At 37.1% G+C, this 24426-nt stretch overlaps 5 protein-coding genes across 6 annotated transcripts; 2 read left to right on the forward strand and 3 right to left on the reverse strand.

The window, feature by feature from the left end:
• Window positions 1–1003: 1003 nt before the first annotated feature.
• Window positions 1004–2177, reverse strand: morn2 (MORN repeat containing 2). Its single transcript, XM_058748810.1, has 5 exons — window positions 2044–2177; window positions 1828–1878; window positions 1649–1755; window positions 1241–1377; window positions 1004–1139 (listed from the first exon to the last, which is right to left on the reverse strand). The coding sequence occupies exons 1-5, from the start codon at window positions 2048–2050 to the stop codon at window positions 1037–1039; spliced, it is 405 nt and encodes a 134-aa protein (XP_058604793.1). The 5' UTR covers window positions 2051–2177; the 3' UTR covers window positions 1004–1036.
• znf593 (zinc finger protein 593) lies at window positions 2146–4945 on the forward strand. The gene is made up of 4 exons (XM_058748809.1): window positions 2146–2300; window positions 3211–3413; window positions 3543–3605; window positions 3763–4945. Exons 1-4 carry the CDS (start codon window positions 2178–2180, stop codon window positions 3887–3889), a joined length of 516 nt encoding a protein of 171 aa, XP_058604792.1. The 5' UTR covers window positions 2146–2177; the 3' UTR covers window positions 3890–4945.
• Window positions 4946–5543: 598 nt separating this feature from the next.
• On the forward strand, window positions 5544–12286 carry selenon (selenoprotein N). The gene is made up of 12 exons (XM_058749315.1): window positions 5544–5926; window positions 7097–7214; window positions 7398–7528; window positions 7788–8000; window positions 8204–8328; window positions 8523–8660; window positions 9103–9184; window positions 9387–9575; window positions 10015–10120; window positions 10340–10452; window positions 10530–10631; window positions 10716–12286. The coding sequence occupies exons 1-12, from the start codon at window positions 5747–5749 to the stop codon at window positions 10884–10886; spliced, it is 1668 nt and encodes a 555-aa protein (XP_058605298.1). The 5' UTR covers window positions 5544–5746; the 3' UTR covers window positions 10887–12286.
• On the reverse strand, window positions 12079–24284 carry si:ch211-15d5.11 (oxidation resistance protein 1). Of its 2 annotated transcripts, XM_058749313.1 has the most exons (15): window positions 24013–24284; window positions 23110–23333; window positions 22850–23013; window positions 21941–22008; window positions 20088–20240; window positions 19771–19902; window positions 19482–19663; window positions 18973–19301; window positions 18720–18867; window positions 18411–18579; window positions 14230–14340; window positions 13951–14103; window positions 13668–13763; window positions 13485–13558; window positions 12079–13392 (listed from the first exon to the last, which is right to left on the reverse strand). In XM_058749313.1, the coding sequence occupies exons 2-15, from the start codon at window positions 23169–23171 to the stop codon at window positions 13257–13259; spliced, it is 1977 nt and encodes a 658-aa protein (XP_058605296.1). In that variant the 5' UTR covers window positions 23172–23333; window positions 24013–24284; the 3' UTR covers window positions 12079–13256. The 2 variants fall into 2 exon arrangements, with proteins under 2 accessions (XP_058605296.1, XP_058605297.1); XM_058749314.1 differs by lacking the exons at window positions 21941–22008; window positions 22850–23013; window positions 23110–23333; window positions 24013–24284 and adding an exon at window positions 21672–21904.
• On the reverse strand, window positions 15198–18110 carry LOC131523184 (transcription factor Adf-1). Its single transcript, XM_058749316.1, has 2 exons — window positions 16356–18110; window positions 15198–15872 (listed from the first exon to the last, which is right to left on the reverse strand). The coding sequence occupies exons 1-2, from the start codon at window positions 16656–16658 to the stop codon at window positions 15375–15377; spliced, it is 801 nt and encodes a 266-aa protein (XP_058605299.1). The 5' UTR covers window positions 16659–18110; the 3' UTR covers window positions 15198–15374.
• Window positions 24285–24426: the final 142 nt, after the last annotated feature.

The following is a 24426-nucleotide window of genomic DNA, read 5'->3' on the forward strand; positions in this document are numbered from 1 at the left end:
ACCTATCTCTTCCCCTCCTCTTTGAAACATGTGAGTCTGATGAAGTCGAGGACAAAAAGAGGCCTTGTTTTACAGTAAGTGGATGGATGAAGGAAGAGAGAGAGGAAGATAGAGACGTCTGTTAGCATTTTTATGGTTCAGAATCAGACGATTAAATTTCCTCTTCAACCTTTAAGACCAATTTTCCATTTTACAATGAACTCTGTATGAGCTCTGGAAAGGATCCACTAGGCATATGAACAGAAACACCCACAAAATTATTGTCATAAACTCAAAAGTGAACATTGAGTCATACCCAATTTAATTGAGGTATAACAATGAAACAATTAAAACACCCTCAAGAAGTTATTCAGTTTCAAATGGAATCACGCACTGGAGCTTCAGGTTCATTTAAAGCAGATTTAGAAGTGAACTAAAGGGTGGTGGATCTCCAGTTGAGCTCTTGATCCACAGTAAACACGTTCTCACTCCAGAGGACAGGAAATTGAGCTTTACGGCCTTATACAACTCCTGACTTCTCACTGCAGTCATGAGCTCTGCTGCTGTGCGTGCTCGTGTATTTTGGAGATGCACTCCACCAATGGCTGAACCGTACACAGAGAATCACATTCCTCTCACCCTTTGCACTAAAACAAAGTAGTGATTCTTTCTGAAGTGCAGTGTGTGGGAACATGTGTTCTTGATGTTCAGTGGATGCTACTGGAACTGAAGTTATTTCATTGGATCTCATCAATGCCTCAGGGCTGCTAGCTGTGGTAATGCATCACTGTGTATCTAAGATCTCTTTTAATAGTTTCACGGGTAATGGTTTGATTATTCTTTCAACTTCAAACTGACTCAGATGCTTGCTTAGTAATCTTAATAAAATGCTCATATTGTACTATCACTATTTAAAAATTGAGAGCTTAAGAATATCTTTTGAAGTTCGGTTTGGTCTAGTGATTGGATACTTAACAATAGAGCACTCATCTAATAAAGTAAAAGGACAGAAAATGTTTTTCTGTATACATTTAAATGGTGTGTGTTTGTATGCATGTCACATGTTGACTTTGAGCTTCAGTCCCAGTGCGGCTTTGTTATGGAACATCCCACTCCACACAAGTCCTTGTGAATCTGTGAACTCCCCTTCACCTTCAAATCTGCAAAAACAAATGTATTTTCTGACAATTAAGCCTTCCTTGTGACAATATTGCCAAATCCTGCTTTGCATGTGTTTGCAGGACTGATTATACTGTATCACCTGTTATTGTTAAAAGTTCCTGTGTATTCTGTCCCATCAGGAAATCGGTAAGTTCCTTTGCCATGATACATGCTGTCTCTGAACAGGCCACTGTAAAACGCCCCTGAAGGGTGGGTGAGAGTTCCTCTGCCATTCATCTACAGGCCACATAACACCAGCAACCAAAAGATAATTACTAAAAGCATATTAAGAGAAGTAATATATTAATCCAAGGTAGTTGTCACATGCCTGAATTGACATTTCATCTAATTTGTTGCATAATGAATTTGCACTCAAAACTGAGATAAAAGCATGAATAATTCAGTGTTAGCCTATGAAAGGAGATCAGATGAGTCACTGACCTTGACAGCTTTAGTGCACACTTGACTAAAGTTTGACTTACTTATTTTTAAAGAATCTCACACATACCTTATCATTGTCCCATTCTCCAGTGTATGTAACTCCAGAGGCTGATGTCTGTGTGCCAGACCCTTTCCTTATCACCACACCATCTGAAGTACGACAGCATTCGCCCTCTAAACACAAACACACAAGTACACACCTGTTTAATGGGCTTAAATAAAATAACTCTAAAATAGCTAACTCACCATATTTGTCTCCGTTTGGAAAAATGTAAGAGATTTTAAGAGTTGTAGTCTCTGCAACAAAGAGCAGCAAAGTTAAATGAAGAAGGCTTTTATATCTTGAAGTGACAGCCAAAAAGAGAAAAGAAACGTAAGTTTAAGTTGTTCAACAAGTAACAAGTATTTATATTTAGAATGTATATTATAAATTATATAAATAATTGTTATGAACATATTTACCAGACATGATGCTGTATTTATTTGGTTTTAGTTCAAGTTTTACTAAAAACACTTTACATCACGCCATTCAGTATGGTTGCGATATAATCTCCATAGCAACGAGGCAACAACTCTGCTTCGTCTGATTTCGTTAGATGAGTCATTTGCTGTCTGTACTGCCACCTGGTGAAGGCGCACATTACACGCGCACTCTGCCGACCCGGAAGTTATTCCACTGTGTGGCCAACGTGTGTGTGGTGAGGCAGCTGCGCTGTAACGTGAGTAAAGTAATAAATATACATCTTTTTCACTTACGCTTTACAGACTTTACAACTTGCTGCGAGATGGAAAGCGTGTTTGAGAGGATGTTTTGTTGTATTGAATATAACGTTAATTGATTTATGTTTACTGTTCTTTCTGAGTCAGACCCGTGTCATACGAACTGATTTTCTCTTTCAGACGTTTTAAAAGAGACCCCATTTCGCGAGTTTTCAGACTGGAGGTTTAATTTTAGCTGGTTTTACTTTAGTTACGTTACATGTTATAATGTGCGACTCAGACATTTGACAGCTCAGTTTTTCTGTTGACAGATTAAGGGAAAGTTCAGACATCAGATTTGAGTTATGTCATTTGCATCTTTTAGTGCATGTTGTCTTTCGGGGAAGTTGAAGACCTTAATTTATATTTAAGTTCAAAATAGGTCCACAAACTCACTTCAAATATGTGACCCTGGACCACAAAACCAGTCATAAGTGTCAATTTTTGAAAATTGAGATTTATACATCATCTGAAAGCTGAATAAATAAGATTTCCATTGATGTATGGTTTGTTAGGATCGGACAATATTTGACCGAGATACAACTATTTGAAAATCTGAAGGTGCAAAAAAATAAAAATACTGTGAAAATCACCTTTAAAGTTGTCTAAATGAAGTTCTTACCTATGCATATTACTGATCAAAAATTAAGTTTTGATATTTACGGTAGGAACTTCACTAAATATCTTCATGGGACATGATCTTTACTTAATGTCCTAATGATTTTTGGCATAAAATAAAAATGGATAATTTTGACCCATACAATGTATTTTTGACTATTGCTAAAAAGACACCCCAGCGACTTAAGACTGGTTTTGTGGTCCAGGGTCACATATGTGAAAACTAATGTTAGTTTCTCCTCTTGTTTTTAGATCATGGGTAAGTCCAAACAAGTCGGAAAGCACAGTAAAGGCAGGAGGAAGAACATTTCCAAGACATGGAAGACTAAGCGCAGGACAAAGGACCTTGACCAGATCCATGCAGACATGATCCCTGCAAATGCTGTCAAGTTACTAAAGCAAGATGTAGATTATGATGTTACAGGATGTGCTCAGCATTACTGTCTGCACTGCGCGTAAGTCACACCTCACCACCCCAATAACACACCGCTTTTTTTTTTTTTAAAGCTGTTTGTATTTTTTTATTTTTAGCTTTTTAAAATATTCAGCTTTTCATTTGAATTTTTTTTCTTCCTTTTCTAAAGGAGATATTTTGTTGATTTGAAATCCCTGAAGGAGCATTTCAAGTCCAAACTTCATAAAAAACGGTGAGTTGGAACATTTTAAAATCTTTTTCTCTTTTCTCTTAATGTTGAATCTTTGGATCATACTGTATATAAAATAAGCATAAATGCAAACAAATACGTCAGGGTTTTCCATGTGTATTTAAAATTGTCATTTTAAAAGCTTTTTTTTGTATTTTAGATTGAAGAACCTGAGGGAAGAGCCATATACACAGGCTGAGGCAGAGCGGGCAGCAGGAATGGGCTCCTACATCCCAGCCAAAACAGTAGAGGTTCACACACAGCAGGTCGAGGAAGATATGGACTGAAAGAGGACTTTGGTCTGTCTCTCTGTGGACTCTTTCTCTTCTGGACTCAGAGCAACAATTTAACCTGTTTCAGAGCTGAAATTAATTTGTGGAGATGGAAAGTAAGTTGAAAAATAAAAAATGAGTTGATAGAATTCTGATAAATATTCATTGACAATTCTCTGTAAATTCAGACTTATTTTGGAATCGAGACCTTGAACAGTCCTTAAACAGCTGGCTACAGATTTATACACTGTTGTGAAATTAAATTTGTAAAGTCTGCTTACAACAAGCAACCTTCTGGGACTGAAAGCTTCACAATGTTCATTATGTATGTGAATATAAACTCAGCAAAAAAAGAAAGATCCTCCCTTTTTTAACTACTTTTATTTCCAGCAAATTTCTTAATGTATAGATAAATATTTGAAAAAGTTCAGCAAGTGAGACAAACTGAACAGCTTTTTGATGAAAAGAAGTGGATGATGAGTCCCTGAACAAAGTGTGTGTGTGTGTGTGTGTCAATATTAAAAGGCGTATTGAGTATCTTGTATAACCACCAGCTGCTTTTAAGTACTACAGAGCATCTCATCCGAGTCGTGGACTGTACCAAATTTGAAAGTTCTTGCTTTAAGTTGTTACCCCACTCTTTCACCAAGAAACTTGCAAGTTCCAAATTGTGTGGACACATGGTTTGACAAGATAAGCTGTCCTTCCTGTAGCACTGATGAAGGCCTCTTACATTATGGACATTACAGTTTATTGCTCTGGCCACATCTGCAGTCCTCATGCCTCCCTGCAACAGGACTATGGCATGTTCATGCAGGTGATCAGCGACCCTGGGCATCTTCTGGTGTTTTTCGAATCAGTAGGTCTCTTTAATGTGCTAAGGTATTGTAACTGTGGCTTTAATCGCCTGTGAACTGAAGTGTCTTATGGACTTTTCCACAGGAGCATGCGCAATACTTGTTCATAGTTCAACGAACAAGTAAAAAGAATATTCTTTAAACCCATTCTGATCTGTAAAGCTTATTTGGATTTTCCAAAATCATCTTTAAAATACAGTATCCTGAAAATGTGTGTGTGTGTGTGTGTGTTTTGAGTTTCTTTGTCACATGCTCTTCTGGAACAATGGCATGTATTTGTATATTCTAAAATGAAGTCCATGCTACCAAACCGTTAATGATATAAAAGCATAAAACCTGATCCAGCAATCTGGATGTCTTGGGAAAAACATGTAAATCTATTGATTACAGAGTGTGGCCGTGGGACCCTCAAATTATGCTTGGAATTACCACAGTTGTAATTTAGAGATTCTTTTCCTTACTTGTCCTTTATTCAATGTTTCCCAATCTTTAATAATATTTTTGACTTAATTCTTCCGTTCTCACTTAATATTAACAGAAATAATTGTAATAATTGTGGTTGAAATGTCCTTTTCGTGGACATTAAACAAACTGTATTAGCACTGAAGGACAAAAAGACAGATCCAGTACATTCTTTGGTCCCGAAACGTGTAATTACGGTCGTACATTATAAGCCGTTTCATAACCTACTTGGCTGCCTATCTAGACAGCATTTTGGCCAACTTAGTCACGTTCCGAATGTTGCCTAGACAGGCAGCTCACTAGATTTGAACAAACGCCCATCGAGTTCAAAGGCATGAATGTGCGCACTGGCCCTTTAAGAGCGACAGACATGATCCACAAGCAGGAGAAGCAGGAGTGATTTCCTCTTGCGCCGCTACGATGTAACGGCTCACTACACCGGAGACGAGCCCATGACTACAGTGTGACTTCACTTAAGAGTTTTTATATCACCCTGGGCTATTTTTGTGGCCCAGTAGTGATTTACAGAGCGGATAGAGACGTTTATTAGAGGATGGCCGCGGATGTGGATAAAACTCCTGCTGGAGAGCCAAAGGATGATCGCGCGACTCCATCCAGCAGACGCGCCCGCTCACGTTTCAAGCAACTCTCCGGTTTATTTCTAATCGCTGCTGTTCCTTTCTTCGGCTTTTGCATTAAATATTACCAGGACATCCAGCTTGTGAAACGCCATGTAAGTTAATACCAGTTTAGTCAGAATTTCATTGCAGTTTGACCCGTGAAGGAGGGATGCTTCTCGGAGCCGTGAGCGATACTGCGTGATTTACTGCAGCTGTTCAAGCCACATGTAGTCCTTACAGTTTGTTGAAATGCAATAAGTTTATTTAGTTTTAAACATTGCTCTTCTAAGATTAATTTTTTAACTGTCTTTGCCACGTCGTCTTTTGTTATGTGGGAACAGTAAACTTACATCTGGTGCTCCAGCTGCCCGCTGTTTTACTGGGGTTGGATAATTGCCACAGCCGGGCAAGACTGTTAGAACAGCAACCCCCCTCTTTCTCATATATCTGTGTTACTTCTGTGTCGCTTCCTATGTTAACCAGGTTGCCCTCCTACTCGGACTGATAATAGACCCAGACACAACATAAAAAGTATGTCAGGATTTCAGTTAAAAATAAACAGACGTAGACCTCATTGTGCCCCGTTACCTTGGGGCAAGTATTCTGCTGTCCTTTCTAGTGTACAACTCGTTCTTTTGAGTCGAATCTTTTCAATGAATCAATTGAACCGGTTCACAGAACCTATCTGAATGATGCGTTCACGAATTGGACTGAATCAGAGTAGTTCTGAAGTCAGCAAGCCACTTTGAACCTAGAATCGCCTCTTTCGAATATGTGTTATTCGTAATTAACCGAGAACCGATGAGTAAACGAGAAGAAAAAGAATTTGTCATTAAAGCAAATTATTTTTTTATTAGCCGAATAGCAGAAATGGTAAAAAAAAATAAAGGGTACTAAAATCTTGTTTTTATGAAAGTTACTTGGTAAGCAATTTCATTAAACCTTACAAATTATATTTATTTATTCAATAAACAAAAACATAGTAAATGGCATCTTATTAAAGCTGTTATTTTATCTCATGATGTATTCGTTATCCCGTGTTCCTTGACATTGTGTCATTAAAAAAAAACAAATCAAATATGTTATACAAAAATAAAAAAGTAATAAAATGCCACAATATCAAGGAACACGGGATAACGAATACATCCTGTGGTAAAATAATTGCTGAATTGTTTGCTGAACAGGTTCTTTGAAACAGACTGTTCAAACGAACTAATTGCAAAATTAATCTGTTTTTCCATCACTGGAGCAGACTGATAACTGATAATAATTTTCTGTTGAAGGAGGCAGGATTGAAGGCGCTGGGAGCAGACGGACTCTTTTTCTTCTCATCCCTGGATACAGATGATGACCTCTATCTCAGTCCAGAGGAATTCAAACCTATTGCAGAAAAACTCACAGGTATTATTCTTGGTGTCTGTGCACTTGCAGAGCATGAACATTCTTTCACAAGTAGATATTTTCTATTGAAGCAGAATTAAGATGCTTTAAGGCTATGTTCTCCATCACTGTAGAAAACGGAATTCCAGCTGAAAGTTTTAAAGCACTGTTGCAATGCCTGATGTCCATCTCTGTTGCCTGAAGGTGTGGCACCTCCCCCAGAGTTTGAAGAGGAGATACCACCTGATCCGAATGGAGAGACGCTGATCCTGCATGCTAAAATGCAGCCGTTACTGCTGGAAAGCATGACTAAGAGCAAAGATGGCTTTCTAGGGGTAATTTAAACATTACACATTAATAAATTCATCTGAACTGCTAACAAGTTTATAAACAGACAGGGTGATGATTTAATAAAATATATATTTTAAAAATATAAAAATTTAAATGCCAATAATGTGAAATTCAAATGTACATGAAATGTATTAAAATTCTATGCTTAAAATAAATAAAAAAATTATAGAAAGTGGACTGTTACAAGGTGCATACCCAAAATGTGCTCATAAGGTAAATTGAGAGCAGTGTCTTTCTCATCAGGTTTCACACAGTTCTCTTAGTGGGCTGAGATCTTGGAAACGTCCAGCTGTTCCCTCATCCATGTTTTATGCCAGTCAGTTCAAGGTCTTCCTGCCACCCAGTGGTAAATCAGCCCTGGGTGACACTTGGTGGATCATTCCCAGCGAACTGAACATCTTCACCGGCTACCTTCCCAACAACCGCTATCATCCTCGCACACCACGAGGCAAAGAGGTACAAATATACCTTAAAAATTTTAAAATTAGTTTAGATGCTTGAGTTGAATCACATCGACAAAACCCTTTGTTTATTACTTTGGTTTAACCACATTGTTGAAAAATGGGTGATCTGAGGTTTTCAAGGGCTATTTGATCAAGAAGACCGATTCAATTTCTGTTTAGTTGGTGGATAGATGATGTGATTTCATTTTTCGACAGGTACTGATCCACTCTCTGCTGAGTATGTTCCACCCGCGGCCTTTTGTGAAATCCCGCTTTGCTCCACAGGGGGCTGTGGCTTGTATACGGGCTGCTAGTGATTTCTATTATGACATTGTTTTCAGGTGAGTTAAAATAAAACATGCTGTCATGTTTGAATAAGGTTTTTATCATCCAGAATAATTGGGATTTTCTTAAAATCAAGTAGAAGCTTACTTTGTATGTCACTTAAAGAATATCTGATTGTAATTTCAGTTTTAACTTTATTTTAATATTGAGCCTCTAACTGAATCTTATCTTATTGTGTTACTAATTACAGAATCCATGCTGAGTTCCAGCTAAATGACGTTCCAGACTTTCCATTCTGGTTCACTCCTGGGCAGTTTGCTGGTAACATCATCCTCTCCAAAGATGCTTCTCATGTCCGAGAGTTTCACCTCTACGTCCCAAATGACAAGTCAGTCTTCCCTCCACTATTCCTAACTGCAAGCACTTTTAAGGTGCTGAGTGTAGGGCTGCGTAATTAATCGTGTTCATGATTTCTATTTCTCGAGATTATTTTAGCATAATTGCCTGCAATATTTGCCCGCTGGTTCTGCATGCTTCCATGTTGATAGAAAAACATAATTTGGAATAATGACTAGAAATGTAACTGTTTTAGTTCTTAATAATGTAGAGAATGTGTTAAATATGACAAATATAATATGACTTGACATTCTTTTCATTTGTAAAAGTGCAATAATTATTTGGAATAAATGTAAAAAGAAATTGATCAATATTTGTGATCTTAATAATTGCAGTTATTTTTATTTATTTAATTTTTTTTTAGCAAAATCATTTTGGTTATCAGTTTGACCATTATTCTGCAGCCCTAGTTGATTGTGTGTTTTATGTGGCAGATCTCTGAATGTGGACATGGAGTGGCTTTATGGGGCCAGTGAGAGCAGCAACATGGAGGTGGATATTGGATACCTGCCTCAGGTTTGTGCTCATGTTTATGCTGAACATCTTCTGAGGGTTTTGATTTGTGGTATGCATAATACAAAAGTGCTTCTCCTGACATTTTGCTGTATGATTTTTAGTTGGTTTTTCTTTTCTTTTAGTCAGTTTTTTGATAAGTCAAAGCCATGCATTGTATTCTTAGCTGAAATACACAAAGTAAATGGGCTGTATATATTTACAGATGGAGCTCAGGGCAGAAGGTCCCTCCACTCCCTCAGTGATCTATGACGAGCAGGGGAACATGATTGACAGCCGAGGGGAAGGAGGAGAGCCCATTCAGTTTGTCTTTGAGGAGATTGTCTGGAGTGCAGAGCTGAGCAGAGAAGAAGCATCCAGACATCTGGAGGTCACAATGTTCCCATTTAAAAAGGTGAGTCCCCTGACTCGCAATCAACAAACTCTTTTTATGTATCACAGATTCATACTTAAACATCTTGCATGAAATTTGTTGTTAAGAGTCTGCAGCAACACTGCCCTGTTAAAAAAAAAAAAACAGCATATGCTGGTAAGGTATGTTTTGAAGCATAGCTGCTGATTTGAGCCGGTTTAAGCTGGTTATGAGCTGGTCATGTGCTGGTCCTAAGCAACTAGCTCCTGCTCAGGACCAGCACATGACCAGCTCAAACCAGCAGCCATGCATCAAAATTCACCTAACCATTATATGCTGGATTTTTCAACAGGGTGAACAGATGTTGTTTCAAGATATACATTTTTTTGGAGATGTTGGTTGAGTAGTTGTTTAACAGATGAATAGAAATTTTTGCAATGTTGTCATTATCAATCTCATCAGAGGGTTTTCTTTTTGGAAGGTGCCATATTTACCATTCAGTGAGGCCTTTAGCAGAGCTGATGCAGAAAAGAAGCTGGTTCACTCCATCCTGCTCTGGGGGGCCCTGGATGACCAGTCATGCTGAGGTAAGACACCCCAAAATGGGCATAACAAAGAATACACCCTTCTGGAGTAGTTGTTTAGCCATAATGGTCAGCACTTTATCTGTATCTTGATATCTGCTGACAATGTTAATCATTGGTCAGAATTGGTTTTATAGCTAGAGTTCTAGGATTCTTTCAGCTACATTAGATGTTTCTCTAATTTACTTTCTGTACACTTCTCTTCTTCCTTATCTGCATTAGGTTCTGGGCGGACTCTTCGAGAGACAGTCCTCGAGAGTTCGCCCGTTTTGGCCTTGCTCAACCAGAGCTTCATCAGCAGCTGGGCTCTAGTCAAAGAGCTGGAGGATCTGCAGGTGGGGAGTTTGACATGTTATTAAGCTAAATGAAGTTCTCCTTATTTAGACTAATTAAGTGTTTAACCTTCATTTAGAGTGATAAGAAGAATCTGGACTTGAGTAAAAAGGCTCGTTTACATTTGGAAAAGTATACTTTTCCAGTGGAGATGATGGTGGCGCTGCCCAACGGCACTGTGGTGAGTCTTCTTTAGCTTTCTTAACCAGCTGGGTCAGTCTGTGCCAACTGCTTGTTTCAATGAATATCACTCTAACTTCTCCAGGTCCATCACATCAATGCTAATAATTTCCTGGACCAGACATCCATGAAACCAGAAGAGGAAGAGGGGCCTGCTATCAGTTTCTCAGCAGGTTTTGAGGATCCTTCAACTTCTACATACATTCGCTTCCTACAGGAAGGACTCGAAAAGGCCAGACCTTACCTGAAATCATAAAACTGTTTCTCTCCAGAAACACTGATGCACATTGAATGAATATATGAGGGAGAAAGAAAGGAAGCACTGATATCAGCTCTGCTCCCCCGTGTCTGATTTTAGGAACGGAATGTGGAGGAGCTGATGTAATTTCTTCATTCAGAAGGCAGCTGGTGGCCACATCTTAGAGTGACATTCCATGTAAAAGTGCACAATATAACATCGTTGTCACAAGAGTGTGGTATGTCACACAGTGAAACCTATAGGGTGTTTAACTGTACACAACACAATCTCAATTAAGTCATATATTTTTATATAGAAAATTTGCCGATTTTTGTGCAAACCTTACTCTTCCTGAGTGACGAATGTCATTAGTCTGATCCATTGTTCAGACTAATGAACTGAAACGGCATTATGTTGTATATTGGTCTGATGAAACCACTTTTATACTTTTTTTGTTTCATACATACAAAGCCACTTATGTTTTGCTGCATAATTTTTGTTTGTTATTCCAGATAGTCCTGTAGGACACAGAACGTTGCTGACTGGCTTCCTCGATTAGGCAGTTTGTGATGGTCTGGTCTGAAAGCCCAATCAGGGTGAGACGAGGCCTGATGTTGTTGTTTAAGTCTGTGGAAGCAACGTCTGCTTTTCTGTGTCTGAACAGAACACTGGCACTATGCTAAAACACACACAAAGCGAAGCTTTGGATTTCAGCTCAATCACACAGCTGCAGGAAAGCTGCCATGGGCTCTAATATATCACGCCTGAAATCCACTTTTGGCTAAGGGTGGAGGTACGTAATGGTCAGTTAGGAACATCAAATTTTTTTTGTCTTTTATAAATTAAATATAATGCAAAAAGCTCCCATGCACTCACGTCTGATCACGTCTACCGCATTTAAGCTGAAGACCAGAGTAGAAACGGGAAGGAATACTAGATTTAAAATGTAAGTTGGCGTAGTGTTCATTGTCTTTAAACGGTGCAATAGGTTGTTAATCTTTTCAGCAGATAACTTTTGCACTACTGTTCAAAAGTTTGGGATCATATTAGAAAATCATTCTAATATGCTGATTTGCTGCTCAAAAAACGTCCGGATCAATGTTGAAAATAGTTGCTGCTTAATATTTTTTGTAGACACTGTGATACATTTTTTAAAAGTGAAATAGATGACTAGAATGTTCAACAGAAATCTTTTGTAACATCATAAATGTTTTTGCTGTCATTTAAGATCAATTTAATATGTCCTTGCTGAATAAACATTACAATTTTTACTGACCCCAAACTTTTGAATGGTAGAGCATGAAATAACATCCCTATAACTGCAGTTTTGTGTAAATGCAATTCTCTACTGGCGTCAAATAAAAACATTGTGATTTTTGTTTTTATATATATAAATAAAACAGTGTTGTTGTTGTTAATCTGATGTTTTAATGAGTTAATGAACACTTTCAGTATTGAGTGACTGCATTTTCACATGTATAAATATTGCATTGTTTTGTCAGACTATAATTTATTGTATTTTTTTTTTTTTTGTACAGATAACTTGAACTGATGTTATTACCATTGTAAGAGTTATTTACAGAAAGAAGGTTTTCCTACAGGCTAGGAACACATCCACATGAGTACTTAAGACTTTTTGTGGATGTCTAAGAAAGGTCTGTTAGACCAAAAGCCTCTCAAGACTTGAAACATGCAACTCTGGGGTTTGTGTGATGTTTATGTGTGTGGTTTTCAACCCAAAACTCAGTCATTTCAGTCTTGGTTTTGTTTTGGCTTGAGTGATGAGAGAACTTTTCCATGTGTAAAAGTACAGCTGTGGGTTTAAACTAATGCCTAAACCAGTGTTTATAGCTGATGCTATGCTTATTAACAGCGGACAAGGTTTTAATCAGTGCTATTTAGTCAGGGCGTTGCTTATTTTTGTTGAATCCTAAATTAACACAGATTAAAAAAAAGTTCATCACAATAATATTCAAGCTGTAACCAGAGCTGCAGTAACAATGCAGGATCCACAACCAACCTCACCAGTACAAACATACCGCTCAGATAATGTTATTTGGACCGAGTCCTCCACTCTGTCCCAAAATTCACCTAAAGATATTATTTCTTGTATGATGAAGTGCACACATTCAAATAATGAATTGGACCCAAATGCATCTTAATCACAAGACGAAACATTTTTTTTTTTTTTTCATCATGATGGTAAAGATGTTAGGTGAGCTTTCATTCCCTTGACTTCCCTTCAGGCAGATTATTCAGCGTTCACAGTTTGCAGTGTTTCTTTCCTTTGATTTACAGGTGTCAGTAAACTGGAGAATTAGTTTATCTGTTAATGGCCATATTTCCACTAAATCATGATGTTTTCGATTATTTTCAATGCTTGTTGCGTCAGCCGAATGTCCAGGCTTCCAACTCCAGAATCGTGAAGTCGTTGGTCTCGGACAGGCTGCAGTTATTAAAGGTGAAACACGGGCTGCTTCTGCCCAAGAACAACCTCTCATCCACCCACAAACCAAAGTGACCACTGGGATGAAAAGAAACAAATTCAGTTTACAAGTCTTAAAATTAAAAATAAGAAATATTTGCACGTTAACGTTGCAGAATACTAATATATACCTTCCTCCCCCAATGGCAAAAGAGTCCAAATCGCCTTTGATAAAAAACGAGTTTTCTCCAGTCCAACGGAAACACTTAAAAGCAAACAAATGTAAAGTTGAAGGTGTTTAAAAGATATTGTCATTGTAAACCTGTCTATTTGTTTCCCTCAATGACAATAAATGTGTCTTTATTGGAATTTACCTTAAAGCGTGGATGAGACAGGAACAGGAAGGTCTCTCCAGTACCATAAAATGCTTCACTAGGATGCAGCGGATGTGAGATGAAGCTACCAAAAACCTGAGAAGTAGTAAAAACCACTCAATAACTAACCAAAACAGATTTACAGAAGTAAAACATCTGTCTTAGGTCAAAATTACAAATGGAAGCAATCTTTCAATTCATTGTGAGGAATTAAAATCACATGAACAGTGATCATTGACCTTTAGATGTCCATTCTGATTCGAGCTGTGAAAAAATTTATGACCTGCTGGTTGTGGTCCTTGATTAGAATCAGCACAGGCGAGTCAGTGGTGCTGAGTTTCCTGTAAAGAGTCTTGAGACTGGCCCCGTGTTTGTCCGTGCTGTAGGACAGCTGCCACGTGTGTCCGATTGTACGAGGCGGCAGCTCTTTTGAGATCTGCGAGAAAACATTTTACTACTCATTAAACACACTGGGCCTCCAGAATCAGCTCAAGTCTTTATTTTGCAATTCTGCATGAATTTGGCTATGCATTAATGTTGATGTATGTTAGTGCATACTGACCTCTCTAACTTGTTGGGCATCCAGGATGACACTCTGGTTCAGAATGTGACTCAAACCTTCTGGTTCAGTCGAGACAGAAGCTTTCGGCGCACTCTCCTCCGCTGACACCATCTGTACAGGAGCAACATGTGTATAACTCACTAACTCGTACATTACGGTTTTAAAAGTTTGGGGTCAGTAAGCTTTGTTATTTTTTTATTGAAAGACATGAAAACTTTTATTCAGTAATGATGCATTAAATTTATCAATACCAAAATGATAATAAAGACATAAATAATTACATTTATTTCAAATATTGTTCTTTTAAATTTTATGGTCATCAAAGATTCCAGAAAAAAAAAGTATCAAGATTTCCATTCAACAATAAACATTAATAATCGATAATAAGAAATGTTTCTTGAGCACCAAATCAGCATATCAGAATAATTTCTGAAGGATCATGTGACACTGAAGACTGGAGTCATGCTGAAAATTCAGTTTTGGGAATAAATTGTATTTACAGAAACATTCATTTTAAACTGTAATACTGATCCTGAACAAAAATGTGCTGTTATTATAAAGATGACCTTTATACACACTTTCAACACTGTCATGTGTAAAATAAACAACAACAACAGATGCTTAAAGGCACATTCAACAAATTTCCATTTTGCTGGCTTAATAATCCTGTGGTATTGGACTTTAAACCCAAGAATGAATGCAATTTTATTAACTACGGTGGATTTTGTTTGCTTTTTTCTTATATTTTTGATATAGGATTACACCAAATTACACAAATTAAAATCTACATATTCAGATATTCTTTGATCTGTGGGTTTTTTGTCTCTTCACATTTTTGACTAAATTGTAAAAGAAAATAGTATATTTAAACAGAATATACAGCTTTACATGAACTTGTGTTAAATAAAAAATAAACTCCAGTTCAATTTCAACGTTTTTATTCATTATGCAATCAAATGTACTACACAAATACTTGTGTAAATGTACAAATAAAACCTTAATATCCTTTAAAATTCTTATTTACATATTTGCATAAATACACACAAAAAAAAACGTATATGCATATTTGCAAAATAAACATTTATGAAAATATTCTTTCCTATGAACAATTGTCAGTGCTACAGTTTCAGTAAAAACATGATCCGTTACGTGGGTTTTTTTTGCCCAGCCTCATACAGTATTTGATAGATCTTGAACTTAACCTCAGACTTCACCTGAGGATCAATTTTTGCCAACATGTCTGCAATAACAGCAGCGAATCTGAAATCCTCACTGTCCTGCTGCATGGCCCTCTCCCTCTCCCAGTCCAGCTGCTCCAGTATCTTCAGTAAGGCGTCTTCAGTGGTAGACTTACTCTTAGGCATTAAGTCGGTAGAAGATGGTGATGCATTGGAACAGGGTGAGATGCTTGGGGCAGGGAAGGCTGAAATTGAGCAAGGCGAGGGGCTGCATTTGGGTGAGGGGCTGTTTTTAGGTGACGGACAGGTAGTAGATGGGGTGGTTGGAAGAGGCAATGATGATGGCCTGAGGGACAGAGGTAGAGGGCTTTCGGAAGTCACAGTCTCTGATGTTCCTGATGCCGGAGACACTGAGAAGCTGTTTGACTTCAGAAGTTCCTCAATGGAGACCACTTTATATAGATCCTTGATTAAAACAAACAAACAGTAAGTACATTCAGATACAAAAGGCACAAGTTGTAAGATCCTATTAAAAAAAAAAAAAGTAGGGCATATTTTAACTTGAAATTTCAGTAAACAGCGTGACTTAAAATGTGCTCATTAAACGATGCAACACTCGTCTTTTAGAAAATGGTAGCATCGATCAATAACGTTAAAGAAATGAAGAGTAACGTTAAACTAAAACGGATTTACAGTTTGCATGAATGAGGTTCATGAGTGTTGTCTCTTCTGTGTCATGTGTTTATCTCTATTGTTTGAACACGGCACGTATTTCACAATTAGAATTTTATTAGCGACCGCTTAGCAATAATCATGCAAGGATATCAAAAATATGTAGAAAACAACATGGTACACTTTTTTTAATCACCACGAGACTGAGCAACAGATCAGCTAACGTTAGCTAACGTTAGGATAATACCATCCAAAAGCATAATTTTTGTTTCTTACCTTCACATTTGGGCCTTTTTCCCGATGTTTAACAAATTGGGTTAACCATCCCAGCTCTGCCATGATCTTGTATGGACTTGGATCACTGCTTCTTGCGTGGACCCTCTTCTTGATCCTCACAAACTTGTCTCTCAAGTTCTTCCACACTTTACGGCATTCTGCCTCTTCTTTCCCCGTGGCGGCAGCGACTTCTTTCCACGCTTTCTCAATCAAGTGAAGGTCACTATGATGGCGCATATTCGGATCATAGAGGTGCCTGTGCCGACGCACTTGCTCCGCTAATATTATCTCGAAGTTATTCATTTTTAATAAAGTTGCGAAAAGTCGAGACGTAAGAACGCGCGCGGTATTGCGCTGACGTCACTGCTGCGCGCGGACGCAAGTGTTGGCAGAGCTTGGCATTCACAGCTGTTGAATACAATGCTGTTTCATGCATTCAGAGTTGTTTACACTGTTGATATGACTAGACTTCACCTTTAACCTAAGTTTACAACCAAAACCGCACACAGAGTCTGTATGAAAAAATAGAGCTGTTCAGTATAACTGTTACAAGAAAAGCCACCAAAATAACACTAATACTGCTAATAAATACAACTGAGCTCAAGAGACAAACATTTCCAAACTGATTTTACAAATAAACGTATCAATGTTTAATCTTTATTCATATCATATTAATATATCTAACTAACATATTTGGGTCATTCTACAGAAACGTCCAGTTTTCTGTCCCTAGACTTTACAGAAATATTACAATTGAAATACACATTAGGGTTACAATTTTTTTTAGATTTTATATATAATGAAAATAGTGGTCCCCTGGAGTTGTGTCACTGGTGTTACCACTTAACAAAAGAATTTTAAAAAAAATATCACACTGATGACATCACTCGACTTCCTCCTTCCTTTCTAAACATCTATGAAAAAAGGCCCATGTTTAGTCCACTTTTTCTTTTCAGTTATGAGAAATTTTCTCATTTATCTCATGATTTCATATGAAGCTTTTAGTTGATGTCACTGATATGACCTATTTATTGTTATATAAAAAACTATAATACAAATGGATTAAACTACTTAATTTAGTGAGTATACCATGATTGACAACATGTGGCTTGATACCTTGCAGCAGACATTTTGTAAAATGCATTTTTCTTGAAAATTGTCACTGGTGTTACTGTCACTGGTGTTACCTTCCTTATGGATAACACCAGTGACGATCAGTATATCAGGTCTAATGTATGTCACTGGTGTTACTGTACCGCTTTTGTCTGTCACATTAAATAAAAAAAACAATCTCCTTATTTCTTGCATTTTCATTATTTTTCTGTAACTCTGACTACGTGCTGAAATTTCTTTTTTAGAAATTTTTCATAAAAACTTTTAATATTGCTAAAGAAGGTAACACCAGCGACAAAAAATGATACGTGTGGTCTTGAAATAATTGCACAAAAAATTATTATTAAGCTGTCATTTATATGTATTCATCTAATAATGTGGTCTAAGTTTAAATGTTTTTTAAAAAAAAACAATTTAAGACATCTTGCCATACCAAAAGTGGACGTTTCTGTAGAATGACCCATTTGTGAAAATAAAATGTTTAGCATGCATGTAAGAGCTAACTCAAGGTGGCTGGTTAATAACCACAAGATCTAAATAAAACATTACAGTTAAAGCAAAAATGATTTACATTATTCACATACATAAAGACTTAAACTACTGTTCAAAAGCTTCGAGTTGGTAAGATTTTTTAGCATTCTTAAGTCTCTTAAGCTCACCAAGGTTGCATTTATTTTAATCAAAAATACAGTAAACAGTAATATTATTAAATATTATTACAATAAAAAAAATAAAAAAAAGGGTTTTGTATTTTTAAGTGTAATTTTATTCAAGTTTTTTATGACTTCGTTGTCATAGAAGCAACACTACAGGTCCATTAACATGGTTGAGCAATTACCTCAAGAGCTCCACAAGTGAATTATGATGTTTACACATGTACAAACTTGCAAAGTGCAAAGTATGAGTTGTTTGTTCAATCCATACATTTAGTAAATGACTGACCTCCCAGTCCTCCCCAGCCTGGCCTTCTCGTGGAGACCCCTCCTCTTCCTCCTGCTCCTCCTCATCCAGAAGCACAAAATCCTCTTCATCTGCTTCGTCCTCTTCTCCTCCCTCCAGAATGCACAAGTCTGGCCGATGCTGGCTCAGGTAAGCATAAAGCTCATCTGACCTACAGCACAAAATATCAGAAAGAAGAAACAAGAAAGTAAGATGAAGCAGCATGTGCTATGACATTATCACCACATTTCTGCCCTTTCATGCTGTTCATTTCACCAGGCAGCCTGTGTAGTCTAGGTCAGGCTTAAGTACCTTTCCTGCTGCATGGTGAACCAGGCATCTCTGGAGAGGATTTTAGGTTTAGAGAAAGCCTTTTTCTTTGCATGCTGAAGCTTCTGTCGAATTCTCACAAACATCAGAGATCTGTTTACACCACTACTAGATTTCACAGCACAAGTACCTGATGAGTAAAAAGAGATATAAACTATATTAAGTAATAAAAAAAGAGATTTTTATTTGTACTTAGTACAGGTTAAATATCAACGTTCTTGAATAAAATGATTACCTAACAATTGTCTTTCCAAATATGATTGCTGTGCTGTTTTGTCTGTGTGTTCACATTCTTTGTTTCCTCTCTGAATGCTGTCTGGTCCTCCACAACAGAAAGTAGCAGCTGCTGTTAGCATTCCCCCGGACTCTAAAGTCAGCTGTCTCTCAGTTTCGGACATGTCCCCTGCCTCTCCACCTTCCTCATCCTCTTCCTTAGGATTTGCAGCCGGAGTTGCTGTCGTATCATGTGAAACAGAGGACTTGGGAGCAAGAACGGCCTCTAATGCTGACTGATGGTTTTTCTTGTGCTCTTTTTTGCTCTTTGATGGCTTACAACTGTTACATCTGGAGAAAAAAAGGTTTAAAAAAAGTCATGATCAACGTGTCTGTGCTTGTGCAGTGAAGGGAAGGCAAAAAACAATCAAGGTGTGTGTACGTGATGTTAAAATGTTAAAAAGTATGAATTAATCTCAGTAAATCTCAAATATTTGAGAAACTGCATCCAAGCAGTAAAGCAGGAAGCACCTGTATGTCTTGTTGAAGTGAATGTGAGAGATGTCCTTGTAGAAGGACACTGAGGTAAGATCATCCACAGAGCAGGAGAATACATATTCTTCACAGCCATTCTCCTGAACAAGTGGTTGAGACTTCTGAGGGTCAAAGAAGATCTTATTGGACGTCACCAGCAATATTCCAGAGACCACACCCTAGTGAGACAAACAGAATAGAGAGTTAGAAGTTGAGTATGCTGTTTTCCAAGAAATATACTGGGAATACAGAACAGAACAGCATAACATAAACACAACATTCTCACCTTTCTGTCTGTGATGTAACGAGAGAATAGTTTGAGGCAAGACAAGCCAGCTGGCCCCTCCCCCTGAGAGCATTCAGATGGGAGAGCCAATAGACATACATTTCCATCAGGTAAAGGAACCGCCTCCACATCCTAAGAGAGATTAATAAATATCACACAAGACAGCAGAAAAAGCCACTGTGAACCACTACACAATGGCATCACAAAGAGCTTAAAATGTCTACAGACCAGCTATATTGAGATTTACCACACCGTTCACTATAGTTACACCCTCGTGCATTAACACTTATGGTCTCTTAACACTTTTACGCTCTTACCGTCAGCTTGTCATATTCTGCATCTGTGGAAGGAGACACCAGAGTCGCCGTTCCCACAACACCAACATCAAGTGAAGGATCGAGGCCGTGCTCTCGTCTAGAACGCAGGTCAGAAGCTGTCTCCGTAGAAGTTGAAGCCTTGTTCTTGGATAACTGTTTGAGGTGGTTCATAAGGAAAGACATAGTCACACTGACAACGGTTTCACTTCCCTTCCTTCCACACTGCTGTACACCCCCTCATTTCCTTATTCATAGCCCTGTGACACCAGATGACTGGACAAAGCCACAGCAGCCAGACACTATGAGCCAATCACACAGTTGCAGAATTCATGCAAATGGGATCATTGGACGCTGACAGTTCCTGTCATAGACTATTTTCCTAGATTATTGTCTTCCTGTGTATTTAAGTAAATAGCAGAACTGTCCAGATAGATCTCATACATAAAGCACAAAATGAATATGGGCTTAACTGTGACTTTCTTTCAAAGAACATGAACAGTAAAGACAGCCTATGGGCCTGTGAGGTTGAGTGGGGGACTTACTAAACTGAGAGCATATTAATGATATCTGAAGGATCTTGTAACGCTAAAGACTGGAGTAATGGCTGCTGAAAATTCAGCTTTGGCATTCAAGGATAAATTACATTTTTAAGTGTATTATAATCAATTTTTAAAAAAAAACAGTAATAATACAGTAAATGTAATAATATTTAATAATATTAAAGTCTTACTGTATTTTGATCAAACAATCACAACTTTGGTGAGAATAAGTAACTTCTTCCAAAAACAGTAAAAATAAATAAATCAAATGTCAACCCCAAACCTTTGAACAGTAGTTCATAATAAAAGTAAATATAATAAATATGATTTAATATGCCAAATTAAAAGTACATAAATAAAACCTCTGCAATAACAATTCTGACCTTTATTTTCTGGTTTTATTCTTTCCATAAACTGAAAGGTGGAGTTCTTTTTGTTCTTTGTTACACAAATCAGTTAACTCTGCGCACAGTGTAATATCTGATCATCCAAACTTGAAATTTTCAGTCGCTGTTGCTTTGCTACAGACAACTGTCTCCATGCATGCAAAATATTGTTGATAACATGCAAATCACAAATCCACACAAACTGTTGATCTTATACGGGTACCTAATGATTTGCATAGTTTTAACTTTAACTTTTTACACCTACAGCACAACTTTCAGCACTTTGTCAATGATTTCTAGACTTGAAACTGTTTAAACCCAGCATACTTCATAGCATATTACAAGGCAGGTTGTTTCCAAATGGCAAAAAAGTTAAATTGACAATCTTAAATTGAGGAGTGTTGCAACACAATAACCACAGACACAATAAAATGTATTTTTAAACATTGTGTCTCTGTGGAGCGCTATTCAAACATTTCATCTTGCACATAAACTAAATGGACTTGAAGAGAAGAAGAGAAGAGAAGAGAAGAGAAGAGAAGAGAAGAGAAGAGAAGAGAAGAGAAGAGAAGAGAAGAGATTTTGCTGGGTAATCAGATTTAGCCTAGTTTATTGTTCCGGGTTTATTAATTCATTATAATTAATGAAATATTAGTTACCAAATTCTTTGCAGTCGACATTCTCCCAATATATTTGTCCTAATGTTTCCATGTTCTCCTTGAAATATCCATTCAGACAGTTTCACTAGAGCTTCACAGCTTGACTAGACAGCGTGGGGTGTTTCAGTAACCTTTGTTCTAAAGTTATCAGTAGATGACAGTAATGTATGACACAATGTTGGCTGTTATATTTATGGAGACTTCTATCATTTATCAACAGGATTATGAAGGCAATGGAGTGTGTGAATAAGCTTAAAAACTTTACTCACTCCATGTTCATTGTTTCTGCATGACTCCAAAGTCTTCGTTGTTGGATCTTTAGCAGGAAACGCAGCCTCTATGAAAATAAAATGCAAAAATACAAGCTGCATCAACTAGAGTGAAAGCAGATGTGTTTGTTTCTCAGTTTGTTTCTTCAGCTGTTTAAACTAAAAGACACACAAAGAATATTTAGCAAGCAGTGATTAATTTTAAACCTGTGTGTGACAGTCACAGTTTAATCTGCGTATGTTATTCACAATACTCATAATTAATTAACTGATAAAAAAACAATGTACGTTTGAATTTTTACTGTGTGTGTTTGTGTAAAAACTGCAAGTTGGTTTTAATGTACACTGCTATTTTAAAGTTTAGGGCCATTTAAGATTTTTTTTTAATGTTTGTAAAAGAAATAGTCTTATACTCACCAAAGCTGCATTAATTATATCAAAAATACAGTAAAAACAGTTATATTGTGGAATATTATTACAATTTAAAATAATTGTTTTGTATATATTTTCAAATGTAATTCATTCCTGTGATGGTAAAGTTGAATTTTCAGCAGCCATTACTCCAGTCTTCAGTGTCACATGAAGCTAATATGCTGATTTGGTGCTAAAGAAATATGTCTTATTATTATCAATGTTGAAAAATTGTGTTGCTCAATATTTTATTCTGGAATTTGGGATACATTTTTTTTCAGGATCCTTTGATAAATATAACGTTTATTTGAAACAGAAATATTTTCTAACATTTTGATTAATTAATGCAACTTTTCTAAATAAAAGTTTTAATGTCTTTAAAAACAAATCTTACTGACCTCAAACCTTTAAATCCTTACTACTTAATCCTAACACACATAATCAAACACTATAACTTTGACTGTAACTGTCAATCATTGTAAATGGTCATTTACATACCCTTTAGATAGTACTGTCTCAGTTTGGGGTTCCGGATTTGGTGAGGTCCTTTGACACACTCCTGCCCAACACTCTTCCCCAGTGCACCCTGAGCACCAATGGAACGTTGAGCAGTAATGAAGCCTGGAGGCTGTGAAATTCCAGCCGGCAGCTTTGATCCCAATCTAAAGAAAAATAATGACACGGTTTCTTTATGAGCTTGATCTACACATCGATGATTTCTTTTCTCATCTATTCTTACAAACCCAGCCAAACCTTACTTGTTCTTAACATTTCCAAAGTAACTGGCCCTGCTCTTGTCTCTCTGAGCTCTGTGGTCCATGAGGTTCGACTGCTGAGACTGAGAAATGGCCAGTCAAAAACGTTTACACTTCCAGTGCAAGAATCAGTGATGGAACGATTGACCACTGCTGTGTCGGCATCTAGAAATCTTCCTCCTCCTTCTCACCATCGTCATCAGCATTCTCTTCACTCTACAGAAAACCTGCAATATGAGAGGAAAAAGGGAAATTAATATTTGGTTTACTTCACCTTATTTATTTTATGTACTATTTTAATTGATATATATGCATCTGCAATTTGGTAAAGGATAAAAAACATGCCATGCCATGTTGACTGAAAGACATTTTCTCTTTATATCCAAATACAGGCATTTAATATTCAGAAAATACACACAGGCTATCAAAAGGCACAGGTAGGCATGTTTAAGCAAGTTGGCCTACTTGAGCCCAACATTACAGCAAATACCAGGTCCAGTATGTGGTTCATCCGAGATATACAATATTCTAAAAACAGATGCTTAAAGAAGCTTCAGTCATTTAATGCAGAAGCAATAATCAGGCCCAAAACAGCACAAGATGTGGATTGTTGATGTTGTCTAATGTCCTGCTGCAGGCCCGAGCTGCATCACAATGTCGCACTTCTGTGTCTAGCAGCCACATTAATAGATATATACATTAATAATAAACACTTTAATGTCCGATGTCACTCACTACTGTCACTTTACTGAATCCTTGATCGATCATTGTGATCCGTCCTGATTAAAATTCTTTAGCAGTAATCCTAATGATGGACCACTTATTGGGCTAGCGTTTTATGTGTTCCTCTAAACATGAGTTCTAAAGATCTAAAAAAAAATCATTAAATATATGCATTTGTCTTACCTCAGCCTTTAATGATCCCATATAACGACCAGCTGATCAGGACGCTCCGCTTGATGCTCTGTCATGTGTTTTGATGCCGCTGCAGTGAATCTGTCACCAGTCATCAGATAACGGAGCAGGACCGCCCGATTAAACTCGAACTTTCTCTTAAATCTACAATTGAAATGTCGTTGAAGAATGCACCTACTGAAAAGCTCTCTCTCTATATATTTGAATTTAGATATCTACATTTGTTTCAGTGTAGTATGGCTAAGCATGTATATTAACTTCATCTGCAGGGTGACTTTTATTTTATTTTATTATATTTTTATATAATTATAAAAAAATAAAAATAAAAAAAAAGAATAAATACATAAACCAGACTTTTCTGTCTTAAAAATGTAAAAGCATAAAATCTTAAATCTATTTTTATTT

The sequence above is a fragment of the Onychostoma macrolepis genome, chromosome 17, assembly GCF_012432095.1.
Source record: "Onychostoma macrolepis isolate SWU-2019 chromosome 17, ASM1243209v1, whole genome shotgun sequence".
Taxonomy (NCBI): Eukaryota; Metazoa; Chordata; class Actinopteri; order Cypriniformes; family Cyprinidae; genus Onychostoma; species Onychostoma macrolepis.

Coding starts and splice junctions, on each gene's coding strand:
- znf593 (XM_058748809.1), top strand. CDS start 2,178: ATGAGTCATTTGCTGTCTGTACTGCCACCTGGTGAAGGCGCACATTAC. Junction 3,414..3,542: donor CATTACTGTCTGCACTGCGC/GTAAGTCACACC, acceptor CCTTTTCTAAAG/GAGATATTTTGTTGATTTGA. Junction 3,606..3,762: donor TCCAAACTTCATAAAAAACG/GTGAGTTGGAAC, acceptor TTTGTATTTTAG/ATTGAAGAACCTGAGGGAAG.
- si:ch211-15d5.11 (XM_058749313.1), bottom strand. CDS start 23,171: ATGGACCACAGAGCTCAGAGAGACAAGAGCAGGGCCAGTTACTTTGGA. Junction 14,104..14,229: donor ATGCCCAACAAGTTAGAGAG/GTCAGTATGCAC, acceptor GTTTTCTCGCAG/ATCTCAAAAGAGCTGCCGCC. Junction 13,764..13,950: donor TCAAGGACCACAACCAGCAG/GTCATAAATTTT, acceptor ACTACTTCTCAG/GTTTTTGGTAGCTTCATCTC.
- LOC131523184 (XM_058749316.1), bottom strand. CDS start 16,658: ATGAATAACTTCGAGATAATATTAGCGGAGCAAGTGCGTCGGCACAGG. Junction 15,873..16,355: donor AAAAAGGCCCAAATGTGAAG/GTAAGAAACAAA, acceptor GTTTTAATCAAG/GATCTATATAAAGTGGTCTC.
- morn2 (XM_058748810.1), bottom strand. Junction 1,378..1,648: donor GAGAATGGGACAATGATAAG/GTATGTGTGAGA, acceptor TGTGGCCTGTAG/ATGAATGGCAGAGGAACTCT. Junction 1,140..1,240: donor GGAACTTTTAACAATAACAG/GTGATACAGTAT, acceptor TTGTTTTTGCAG/ATTTGAAGGTGAAGGGGAGT.